This window comes from Aphidius gifuensis, linkage group LG2, assembly GCF_014905175.1.
Source record: "Aphidius gifuensis isolate YNYX2018 linkage group LG2, ASM1490517v1, whole genome shotgun sequence".
Classification (NCBI taxonomy): Eukaryota; Metazoa; Arthropoda; class Insecta; order Hymenoptera; family Braconidae; genus Aphidius; species Aphidius gifuensis.
The window spans coordinates 26,750,092-26,762,142 of NC_057789.1; the positions used below are offsets into that span (position 1 = coordinate 26,750,092).

At 24.8% G+C, this 12,051-nt stretch overlaps 5 protein-coding genes across 6 annotated transcripts; 2 read left to right on the forward strand and 3 right to left on the reverse strand.

The window, feature by feature from the left end:
* Positions 1 to 1,411: 1,411 nt before the first annotated feature.
* On the reverse strand, positions 1,412 to 1,959 carry LOC122849921. The gene is made up of 2 exons (XM_044148844.1): positions 1,768 to 1,959; positions 1,412 to 1,703 (listed from the first exon to the last, which is right to left on the reverse strand). Exons 1-2 carry the CDS (start codon positions 1,875 to 1,877, stop codon positions 1,412 to 1,414), a joined length of 402 nt encoding a protein of 133 aa, XP_044004779.1. The 5' UTR covers positions 1,878 to 1,959.
* A 3,555-nt stretch (positions 1,960 to 5,514) lies between these two features.
* LOC122849923 (group XIIA secretory phospholipase A2) lies at positions 5,515 to 7,030 on the reverse strand. Its single transcript, XM_044148846.1, has 3 exons — positions 6,502 to 7,030; positions 6,364 to 6,431; positions 5,515 to 6,247 (listed from the first exon to the last, which is right to left on the reverse strand). The coding sequence occupies exons 1-3, from the start codon at positions 6,734 to 6,736 to the stop codon at positions 5,930 to 5,932; spliced, it is 621 nt and encodes a 206-aa protein (XP_044004781.1). The 5' UTR covers positions 6,737 to 7,030; the 3' UTR covers positions 5,515 to 5,929.
* Positions 7,031 to 7,074: 44 nt separating this feature from the next.
* LOC122849924 (glutaredoxin-C3-like) lies at positions 7,075 to 8,543 on the reverse strand. 2 transcript variants are annotated; one of them, XM_044148848.1, is made up of 3 exons: positions 8,438 to 8,543; positions 7,671 to 7,795; positions 7,075 to 7,597 (listed from the first exon to the last, which is right to left on the reverse strand). In XM_044148848.1, the coding sequence occupies exons 2-3, from the start codon at positions 7,767 to 7,769 to the stop codon at positions 7,400 to 7,402; spliced, it is 297 nt and encodes a 98-aa protein (XP_044004783.1). In that variant the 5' UTR covers positions 7,770 to 7,795; positions 8,438 to 8,543; the 3' UTR covers positions 7,075 to 7,399. The 2 variants fall into 2 exon arrangements, with proteins under 2 accessions (XP_044004783.1, XP_044004782.1); XM_044148847.1 differs by lacking the exon at positions 8,438 to 8,543 and having other exon boundaries at positions 7,671 to 7,821.
* Positions 8,537 to 10,425, forward strand: LOC122849922. The gene is made up of 6 exons (XM_044148845.1): positions 8,537 to 8,560; positions 8,763 to 8,873; positions 8,987 to 9,112; positions 9,185 to 9,407; positions 9,986 to 10,110; positions 10,191 to 10,425. Exons 3-6 carry the CDS (start codon positions 9,017 to 9,019, stop codon positions 10,386 to 10,388), a joined length of 642 nt encoding a protein of 213 aa, XP_044004780.1. The 5' UTR covers positions 8,537 to 8,560; positions 8,763 to 8,873; positions 8,987 to 9,016; the 3' UTR covers positions 10,389 to 10,425.
* Positions 10,426 to 10,849: 424 nt separating this feature from the next.
* Positions 10,850 to 12,014, forward strand: LOC122849926 (biogenesis of lysosome-related organelles complex 1 subunit 6). Its single transcript, XM_044148850.1, has 5 exons — positions 10,850 to 11,201; positions 11,316 to 11,423; positions 11,494 to 11,581; positions 11,663 to 11,749; positions 11,857 to 12,014. Exons 1-5 carry the CDS (start codon positions 11,143 to 11,145, stop codon positions 11,974 to 11,976), a joined length of 462 nt encoding a protein of 153 aa, XP_044004785.1. The 5' UTR covers positions 10,850 to 11,142; the 3' UTR covers positions 11,977 to 12,014.
* The last annotated feature ends 37 nt before the right edge of the window (positions 12,015 to 12,051 follow it).

Below are 12,051 nucleotides of genomic sequence, written 5' to 3' on the forward strand. Positions count from 1 at the left end.
TTATTATTTTTCTTTGCTATATTTCATTTAAAAAATTTAGTTATTAATTTTTGTAAATTATTATTCATCTAACGAGAATAGTGTTGAAGAAGTACAAAAAGAATAAAATTTAAATATAAATAAAATTAATTTTTAGTAAAATATATATATATAAATTAAAAGCTAAATTAACAATTAAAAAAATAAAAAATGTAGTTTATTTGATGAGTTAATTTGTAATGTTATTATTACAATAATTATTATTTAATTTAAAATATAAATAATAATTGTAAATTATTTTCAAGTGAAGATATATTATTGAGATAAAAAAACTTGATGATTTTTATAAAACAAGAACAAATTGTAATTAGATTTATTTTTATTTTTTTTAAATAATTGTTTCTTGAAATTTATCAAGTATTTTTCATTTGTAAAATTGCTTCCCTCCAGTTATGTTATTTGTATAAATATTTCAAAAGTATATCTTATTGAATAAATATATTGTATTATAAAAAAGAAAAAAAAGAAAAATGTCGAATTAAATCGTTGAAAACATTTTTTTTTCTTAATTTTTTCATTTGAAATATGAAAATGTTATTTACGTTGTTTTGATGAAGTCATTTGTTGCTTGAAATTTTTTATTGATTAATTAAAATAATAATAATAATAATTGATTTTATTATTATCACAAATTATTTGGGTATTTTGTTTTTTTAACTTTTTTGTTAGTCGATTTTTTTTTCTTAAACTATTAAGTAATTAATGAATTAATTTATTTTTTTTTCTTTCAGATATTTCTGTTGTTTTGTAAACCCTTATTTGATAATTTTAATTTTTCAAAAAAAAAACAGCCGAGGAACAAAGATTTTCATGTTAATAAATTATATAACATTTGAAAAAATAAATTTTTTATATAATTTTTCTACTTACCATGTTATAAATTAATTATTGTAAATACTATTTATCATAAAAATTATTCAGTTTTACATTAACATTGTTTTGAAAAAAATAGAAAAATCTTCTCTTTCTATTTAGCACAAAAATAAAAAAAATGCAATAATGTGTAAATTATATTTATGGTACAACGTAAAAAATAAAATTGACATTTTTTATAAACGACGTTAATAGAAAAAAAAAAATTAATAAATTAAAAACTATAATAATTAATTAACAAGTGTGATGGATAATTTAAAAAACGAAAAAAAAAAGTATAAATTATAATTTGAAAAATAGAAAAAAACTAGTTTTTAGATATTAAGAAAAAAAAAATACCGAAAGTCTTTAATGATTAGTGTAAAGAAAAATAAAAACATCAATATTTATTGTACATAATTATTATTAACATTATAAGAAAATTAAAAAATAAGTAGTTGCAAAAAAAAAAAAAAAACCATATAACAAGTCTTTTTATTATTTATAAACAAAAAAAAAATTATTTTTTCAATGAATTTGATATGTAATGTTTTTTTCTCTTTTTTTTTCTTTTTTTTTCTTCTCTACGTTTTTTTTCAGCTTCTGCAATATCAATGTATTTTTTTCGTTGTTCTGGTGTCATTTTTGTCCACAATTTACCAGCAATTTTAGCAATAACTGTGACATGTTGTCTTGGTTTTTTACTTTTAAGACGAAGATAGAATATTAAAAATGGATTTGTTGTTAATTTTTTATTCTCATATTTATATTTTCTTAATGGTGGTGATGATGATGGTATTTGTCCATCTGTGCTGAGCATTAATTTTCAATACTGAATAATATAAAAAATAGTAATCATTTTCAATTAAAATTTACCTAGTTAATGGATCATTGTGGTCATGATGATGATGATAATGATGGTGGTTATTTTTTAAACGTTCTCTGAGATTGTTTGATTTAACTGGGGCTGAGCTTCTTATGCCCATTTTATTATCAAAATTATTATTCTTTAATTACAATATTTAACTTGAAAATTTTGATATTATTCAATTTTAAAATGGACACTGATTTATGTGACAATTATTTGAAAAAAAAAAAAAATATTCTTTTGTTTTTCCTTAAGATAAAAACAAAGAGATATAAATTAATTGATTGTGTTTTTTATTTTTAAAATTTACTAAATGTAAAATTTTTATTATTATTATTATTATTATTATTATATTATTATCCTATTTTAAAAAATCACTTGATTTCAGCTAACTTCACACTGAAAGGTTTTTATTTTGTTTTCCATCTCGCGTAATTATTCTTATATATTCGGCCCTTGAACTAATTAAAAAAAATTAATTCTCCAAAAGTCGCTGTAAAATCTATAAACCTACCGCATCCAACCCCTGACCGATCGCGTAGAAAATTATAAAAAAAATCTGACATTATCTTTTCTCATTTCTAAACCACCTCCAGTAATTATTTTTACATAATCGGCCCGTTATTTAATTAAAAAAAAATTATTTCTCCAAAAATCGCTGTAAAATCTAAACCTACCTCATCCAACCCCTGACCGATCGCGTAGAAAATTATAAAAAAAATCTGACATTATCTTTTCTCATTTCTAAACCACCTCCAGTAATTATTTTTACATAATCGGCCCGTTATCTAATTAAAAAAAAATTATTTCTCCAAAAATCCCTGTAAAATCGAGTTTATATCTAAACCTACCTCATCCAACCCCTGACCGATCGCGTAGAAAATTATAAAAAAAATCTGACATTATCTTTTCTCATTCCTGAATCACCTCCAATAATTATTTTTACATAATCGGCCCGTTATCTAATTAAAAAAAAATTATTTCTCCAAAAATCGCTGTAAAATCTAAACCTACCTCATCCAACCCCTGACCGATCGCGTAGAAAATTATAAAAAAAATCTGACATTATCTTTTCTCATTTTTAAACCACCTCCAGTAATTATTTTTACATAATCGGCCCGTTATTTAATTAAAAAAAAATTATTTCTCCGAAAATCGCTGTAAAATCTAAACCTACCGCATCCAACCTCTGACCGATCGCGTAGAAAATTATAAAAAAAATCTGACATTATCTTTTCTCATTTCTGAACCACCTCCAGTAATTATTTTTACATAATCGGCCCGTTATCTAATTAAAAAAAAATTATTTCTCCAAAAATCGCTGTAAAATCTAAACCTACCGCATCCAACCCCTGACCGATCGCGTAGAAAATTATAAAAAAAATCTGACATTATCTTTTCTCATTTCTAAACCACCTCCAGTAATTATTTTTACATAATCGGCCCGTTATTTAATTAAAAAAAAATTATTTCTCCGAAAATCCCTGTAAAATCGAGTTTATATCTATAAACCTACCTCATCCAACCCCTGACCGATCGCGTAGAAAATTATAAAAAAAATCTGACATTATCTTTTCTTATTCCCGAACGACCTCCAATAATTATTTTTACATAATCGGCCCGTTATCTAATTAAAAAAAAATTATTTCGTGTAATTGAGTGCGATCTACTTGATTTATCAATTAGCTTTTGTTGATGCAGTGGTGCGATTTTTTTTTGCAATTTTTAAATAATCGTGGAATTTATCTTTAATTATCTTCTTTAATTATTGATCTACCATCTGCATTATCAAAGCATTGTTTTAATGATTTATCAAGTAGATCATATATTTTTTCATTATAAATTTCAATGAAACTTACTTCAACTTTATACCGCCAGTCTACTCTTTGAAGTTGTTCTATTTGGCTGAAGATGAGATTTATTGATCTGGTTATTATACCCGGATTATCATGTGTGCCTTCCATGGTGTATGTTTTACCAGAACCAGTCAATCCATATGCAATTATAGATGCATTATATCCATCAACAGCTGATTGGATAAGCGTTGATACATCTTCAAATATATCCAATTGTGTTGCTGTTGATGGAAATACTTTGTTAAAAGTAAATTTGTGTTGTTTACCATTATCATTAATTTTAATTGAAAATTCATCAATATATTTTATTAATGATGATAGTTTTGATGATGATAGTGTATAGGACGTATTCTACAATAGATCCTGATGTTTCCTTTCATTTCTTGAATCGTATTGTGAAGGATACGATTCTTGCGTATTGCCTCAGATAAATCATTTTTCAACATCAAATTTTGTTGTTGCGAAATCGAAATCAAATGATCTTTTTCTGTATTTCCATCAGTTTTATCAGCATATATCTTCTTCATCACTATTTTTGTCCATGGACTCTTTTTTTGTATTTCTGCGTCAGTAGCTTGTTCTTTTTGAAATTCACCAAGTGCAGAATACAGGTCAGAATGGTGTTTCCCAACAACAAGCTGAAAGCGATTATAGGTCTTTTCAAAATATTCAAAATATCGGCAACTGCAGCTCCTCAGAGCAATTTTTTTCCGAATTTTCTCCGAATCGACTTGGGTGGAGAAACGTTCGGAAATATTTCTCCACGATGAGAATACGCGGAGAAACATGTGAAAAAAATAATTTTACCGCGGAGAAATTTTTTACGAATTTTCTCCGAATCGACTTGGGTGGAAAAACGTTCGGAAATATTTCTCCACGATGCAAATACGCGGAGACACATGTGAAAAAAAAAATTTTACCGCGGAGAAATTCTTCCGAAATCAACGACGAGGAGAAAATTTTTCCACTCATTTCTCCGCATGGGTCAATTTGGAAGAAATTCGGAGTAATCACGGGGAAATTCGGAAAAATTCGGAGAAATATTTTCACCAGGGTCTGCTGATAAAACTGATGATGATAATATTTTATGTAATCCCTGATGGAAATATTTCTCCGGAATTGCTCCGGATTACTCCGGATTATTTCGGAATTGGCTCACTTAGAAAAAATGCGGAAAACTAGGAGAAATCTGTAGCGATTCCAAAATACTCGAATTCCTGTGTAAAATGAAGGAAAATAAATGACCAAAAAATTTTAATGGGTCAATTCCGCGGAGCGATACGGAGTTTTCCGTAATTTTACCGAGTTTTTCCGGAGTTTTACGGAGAAATTATTTTCATCAGGGATTTGTAGTTCACCTCTTAAGTTACCTGCTCTCCTGATATTTTTAAAATAAATTTTATTTCTTTAAAAACAATTAGAAAAAAAATAGCGGGCAGATTAATTTTTTTACAGGATCATAGAATGAACAAAGAGTATTTGATATTTCTGTAAATTTACTTTCTCGATTTTATATTTGCCTAATATTCTAATGAAAAAAAAAGTTTTTGATATACGTATTAAGGGCATAGAATGATCGAAGAGCTATTCGTTTTTTTTTTTCTTCGAAATTTTTCTCTTCGATACATTCAAGTGCAATGAGTTATTAAAAATGAAAAAAGTCATTGATAAAAATTTTAATTATGATATATGATGAATAAAATGGTTACAATCAAATTACCCGAGAATTTATATACAATCAGGCAACGATAGCGTGGGGTTGCTTCTGTTTAAAAAAAAAAAAAATTCAATCAAATGAAAAGCTTTTTTATTTAAATAAAAAAAATTAAATCATATTATTGACAAAAGTAATTTATTTAGATAAACATCAATAATAATAAATTTTTTTTACATTTTTAATTGCCAAGTATAATTGATTAAAGATGATTGAGTTGGTTCGACTCAAAGTTTAAAATCAAATCATTTTCAAGCCCATTGAAAATATCTTTCAACTGAAATTTTTATTTTGTCATTACTGATATTGCATAACGAAAGATCTGATTAATCACTGAAAATATACCACCAGTATACTTTCAATGATTAATTAAAGCTTCAACAACGTAATACAAGCAATAATAAAATAAAAAACATTAATTAAAGATATATTCAATGGTCTTGAGAATTATAAATTCTAAGCTTGAAGTCGAACCGACTAAATTATCTTGATTCAATCATATACCTGACATATTTTATTAAAAATAATATATACATTTGTTAATGTACATAATATAAATTAATTAAATTAATTGATATTATCAACAATAACATTTACAAATCATAGTTCACCACCATGATTAAACCATGACTTTTTTTTATATTTATTTTTATCACCACACCAGCATGCTTGTTTTTGTGCATCAACAAAACTTTTACATCCCAATGCTGTGGTACCAGTGAATAACATTTTAGCTGCTGCTTTACAAGTATTCACAATTGTAACACCAGTATTTTTATAGCCCTCACAATATTTATACAAACATCTTTTAAAATCTAAATCACATTTTTCTTTATCACTCAGGCAAGTGTCGTAGCATATGTCATGTTGATCACAACATTTTGTCATTTCAGTGAGTGGCAAGTATTCATGATTAATCTGCAACATAAAAAAATATATTATTTATATAATTAATAGAAAAAAATATGTGCTGTTGTCTGTTATAATTATTAACAAGTATATTGTTATTATTTTATTTTTTTTGGATAGCTTACATTTATTCCTAATGATCCACATCCATCACTTTGTGGTACATGATTTCTGTCTGGTTTTGGTGTTGCTCCTAGAAATAATAATTAAAATTAATTTATAATTTTTTAATAACCATTTTGGGGTATTATCAGTATAATTACCTGATGGACATTTGAATACACAATTTTCTTCAACAGCAGCATCAAATACTTCATGGATATCTTTGATTTTTTTAACAACAGTTATTGCGTTTTCAAAAAAATCACCAAATACTGTTTCAGCAGCAAGTACAGCATCTTTTAAATTACCCAATATACCAGCACCATAACCAGACCATGCATATGCCATGAATGTTAAAAAATATATTATCCATTTACGATATTTTGATATGTCCATGGTTTAATTTTTTAATTTTTTGTCAGACTAATTGACACGATACACAAATATTTTTGTGGTTATAAACTTTTTTATTTTTAGACATTTTGTCCTCGAGTCTAAAAATTGAATGAAAAAAATTGGATATTACTTGTTGAAGTTGTTGAGTTTTATTATATAATCGTCTTTGAAGACATACGTGGTCAAAAATTATTGGAGCTTGTGTTATATTTTTTTACACGTCAATAACTTTCAGTTGTTTGTCGATTCAACAGAGGGATTTTATAATCTCTTTTTTTTTTTTTTTGGAGTAATTTCATGCGATTACATGAAGATAATAAAAATAATCAACACACAACGTAAAATAATAAATAAGTTATATAATTTGAAGTTAATTATGTATTTTATTTTTAATTTTTACAAAAGAAAATTCAAATAAGCTAAATAATTGTATAACAAAAATTGACAATGATTGAAGAAAAAAAATTATACAAAATGCAAAAACAATTTGCCAAAATAAGTAACAAGAAACTTGAAAGAAACTGAAAAAATTATACAAATAAAATTGCCATCAATACAATGATTAAACGATGTTAATTAAATATTTTTTTTCATATTTTTGGTTGCTGTGATGCTCATCTTGTATTCAAATTAATTTCTTGGAGACAAAACAAATGGATATAATTACAATTTCTTTTGTAATTCACCATTGTCAAACATCTTTTTGCAATCAGTACCACCTCCAATACATTCACCCTTGATAAATACTCTTGGAACAGTTCTTGCACCAGTCATTTCCAAAAGTACATCTTGAATTTCATCACCATCTTTTCTCTCATTGAGCTCAATTGCCTTGTAAGCTTGATTTAATTTATCAAAAACCTAAACAACAAAAAAATTTCATTTATCATCAATGTTATTTAATAATAATTTATCATTGTTTATAAATAATTACCTCTTTAGCCATCTTGCAGTATGGACAACTGCTCTTGGAGAAAATAACAACAGTATCTGCTGCAATAGCACTCTCAACGAATTCTCTGGCTGCTGGCATTATGACTCTTCTAGCAGTGCTGGAAACTGAAGAACCCATATTTGCACTTACTCTAAGAACATTTATCATCACAACATGATCAAAATTTACAAATTGCAAAGCTTACAATTAATTATAATAAAAAGTATTTAAGAATTTATAAAAACCAAAAATTGTCAACTCATTTGATTTAACTGGTGATCAATGATAAGATTATCTTCATCAGTAAAATATTGATAATATAAATTAAAAATGACATCATCACCTGATTCAATTGAAGCTTTGCAATTCAATCTATCATCATGATTTCTTCCAACAAATAAATTCATTGGTGGTATTGTTAATAACATTCTTGTTGCTTGACTCAATAAATATTTAATTATACACATAATTTTATATATTAACAATAAATAAGTTATGTATTTTGTTATAAATATTTTTGATAATTTGATGACAAAACAAATGAATGATTTAAAAAACTAAATAATAATAATTTGTTGATGATTGCTATTTGTTTGTTGTCAAGTGGTTATTTTGTTGCGTCATAAAAACAATATGTAATTTAGTAACAACAATGTTAATAATTATTTTGAAGCAAGTGAATTTATAAATTTGTTTAAATGATAATTAATAATGGATTATTATCATGGAAAAATTAATATTATAAAGTTATTTATATTTGGACTTACGTGTTGTATTATATTTGAGATAATGGATGATTTGTTTGACTCAGTCAGTTGGACTCAGTAATCAGTATGACAATTGTTAATTAATAATGAGTTTATATACAATTTTTCCTTGTAACTCGAATGGTAAGACAGTTTTATAGGCGCTACTAGTAAATAATTGTTGGACATGTTTGTCATGTTAAATAATAGATACCGCCACGATTATATTTTTGTTTTTGAAATGAAAATCATAACAAAAATAAAAACAGAATAAAAATACACACACCAAATAATAAACAATATTTACCTATTTGATATTTTATTTTTTCATTTACTTATGATTTAGAGTTGGACTGGTTGGAGTTGAAGCAAGTTGGAGATTTGGAATCATAAGCACATGTGAGCTTGACCGAGTCAGTCAAAAATATTATTCTCCATTCTCTCCAATATATACTGTGTAAGTTTTAAATATTCAACACAGTTATTAACAAATTATTATTATTATATTTTAAATTAATTATTTATTTGATTGATATTTTTGTTTGTTAAAATATTAGCTTTGTTTTTTAGTTTACAGCATTGCTGAAAAAAATTATCATAATGTCTATCAAGGAATTTGTTAAGGAAGCAATTGCAGCAGAGACTGTTGTTATTTTTTCAAAAAGCTATTGTCCATTTAGTCAGATGGCTAAAGAGGTAATTATTTATGAATAAAGATAAATTATTATTAAATATAATTAATGTTAAATTAATTTTTTTGTTGTTTAGGTTTTTGAGAAATTAAATCACACTTACAAGGTAGTCGAGCTTGATGGAAGCGAGGTTTATAGTGGTGAAATTCAAGATGTACTTGCTCAAATGACTGGTGCAAGATCTCTTCCAAGAGTATTTATCAAGGGTGAATGTATTGGAGGTGGTACTGATTGTGAGGCAATGTTTATTAGTGGTGAATTGCCAAGAAAATTGCATCACATCATGTTCAATATACCATGTAAGTCTCAAAGATATATTATTATTTAATAAACAAATTATGATTGCTATTATTTTTCTAAAATAATAATTCAGTATTAATTATCATCAACAAATCACCTGCATTGTTATTACTAAATTACATATTGTTTTCAAGGCACAGCAAAATAAACACTTGACGACAACAAAACAAATAGCAATCATCAATAAATTATTATTATTATTTTTTAGCTTTTTAAATCATTCATTTGTTTTGTCATCAAATTATCAAAAATATTTATAACAAAATACTTAACCTTTTTATTGTTTATATATAAAATTTTGATATAAAATTATGTGTGTAATTAAATATTTATTGAGTCAAGCAACAAGAATGTTATTAACAATACCACCAATGAATTTATTTGTTGAAAATAATCATGATGATAGATTGAATTGCAAAGCTTCAATTGAATCAGGTGATGATGTCATTTTTAATTATTATTATTCATCAATATTGTACTGATCACCAGTTAAATTTAAAAAAAAAAAATAATTTAATGTTATTTGTAAATTTTGATAATGTTGTGATGATGATTTTTTTTGTTTTGTCTTTTTCAGTTACCAGCCCAGACAAACGAATCATCACGATAAATACCAAGGATTACGTTGAAAAAATTATTGCAAGAAATACTGTTGCTATTTTTTCAAAAAGCTATTGTCCATACTGCAAAATGGCTAAACAGGTAATTAAAAAAAAAATCACCAACTATCAATAAACAATTTGTTAAATTTATTATTCATTGTTTTGATTTTTGTTGTTTAGATTTTTGATCAATTGAATCAGCCTTACAAGGTAATTGAGCTAGATGAGAGAAAAGATGGTTATGAAATTCTGGATTATCTTGGAGAAATGACTGGTGTAAAATCTGTTCCGAGAGTATTCATCAAGGGTGCATGTATTGGAGGTGGTTCTGATTGCAAAACATTGCTTGAAAATGGTGAATTGCAAAAGAAATTGTGATTATTCATTTGTTTTGTCTCCAAGAAATTAATTTAAACGACCAAAAATATAAAATAAAATATTTCATCAATAATTTTTAAATCATTGTATTGATGATAAATTAATATTTTTATATATTTTTGTTGATTTCTTTTAGAATTCTTTGTATTATATCAAATCAAACATAAATTGTTTTTGTATTTTTTTTTCTTTTAATTATTTTAAAATGTAAATTACACAAAAGTATTTATAAATTTAGTTTTAAAATTGATAATAATATTTATGTTTTTTCATTGTTAAATTAAGAATAATAAACTACACAATAATATTATTTTTACATGTTTACTTTCTTCAACAATTTAGCATACATAAACTCCAATATTTTGTATTTTTTTTAACACCATCAATTTTTAAAAACATCTTTGTTGATCATGTAGGCAACTGACAAAATCAATATAATTATTCAACAATAATAACCTGAACAAGTACATGTCAAAAATCAAAATACACACATTTTTTTATTATTTTATTTTAGATTAATTAAAATGTACATTAATAACAAACAACATTAACTGATTCAATTTTCATCTTATAAATTATTTAAAATTGTTTTTAAAATTTCAATAATAAATATTTTCATAAAACAAAGTTTAAAAAATTAAATTGCTCAATTTTTTGTCATTCCAGCATAATTTATGATTAACCAATTTTTGTGTTATCTTTAAACAATTGATAATTTAATTTTTAAATAAATAAACCAAAAAAAATACTGAAAATGATGTCAGATATTGGTGAAGCAGCTGCAGCTGAAGTTCACTTGTCATCTCAAGAGTTGTAAGTTTATTATTTTAAACAATGACCAATATTTTATTTATAAATAAATAAATAATAATAATAGCTAGATTATATATTATTGTTAAAAAATTGTTAATATATTTTTTTCTCCAGCAATGAAGAGCTTATAAATATAAAACAAATTGCAAAACATCTTCCAATTGTTTTGGGCAGCTGTTCATCAGAGCTGGGACAATTAAAATCAGATCTACTTGAATTACAGTAATATAAATAATTAAATAAATATAATTAATTGTTAAAAATATTATTTATTATATTATTATAATTTTAGAAAAAAACAAAATGGTCTTATTGATAAAATGCAAGTTGAAAATCAACAGCTCACTGAAACTGCTCAGGATGGCATGTGCTCCAGAATGGTTATTAATTTTTGTTAATAAATAATTTTTAAATTTTTAAATTTGTTTATTAATATTTATATTGTTTGTTAATTTTTTCAGTATCCATTAATTAAATCATACAATGATAAATTACACAGAATTAAAAAAGAAATTCTTTCTGTTCATGAAAGAACAGTTAAATTAAAGGTAAACATTTAAATAAATTGATAAATAAATTAATAAATTAATTAATAAACCATTATTGTTGTTTAAAAATTAAATAATAATAATATTATTTAATTTATTTATCTTAGAAACGAGCACTACGTTTGCAACAAATTAAAGAAAAAGAAGCATTATACAAAGAACAAAAACGTGAAGAAGATCTTCGTCGTGAACAAGAACTCATTGGTAAACCTTTACCCAATAAATAATTTATAAAAAAAACAACATTTAATTATTTATTACGAATCTTTATATTATATATTTTATTTAAAAAAAATTTTAAT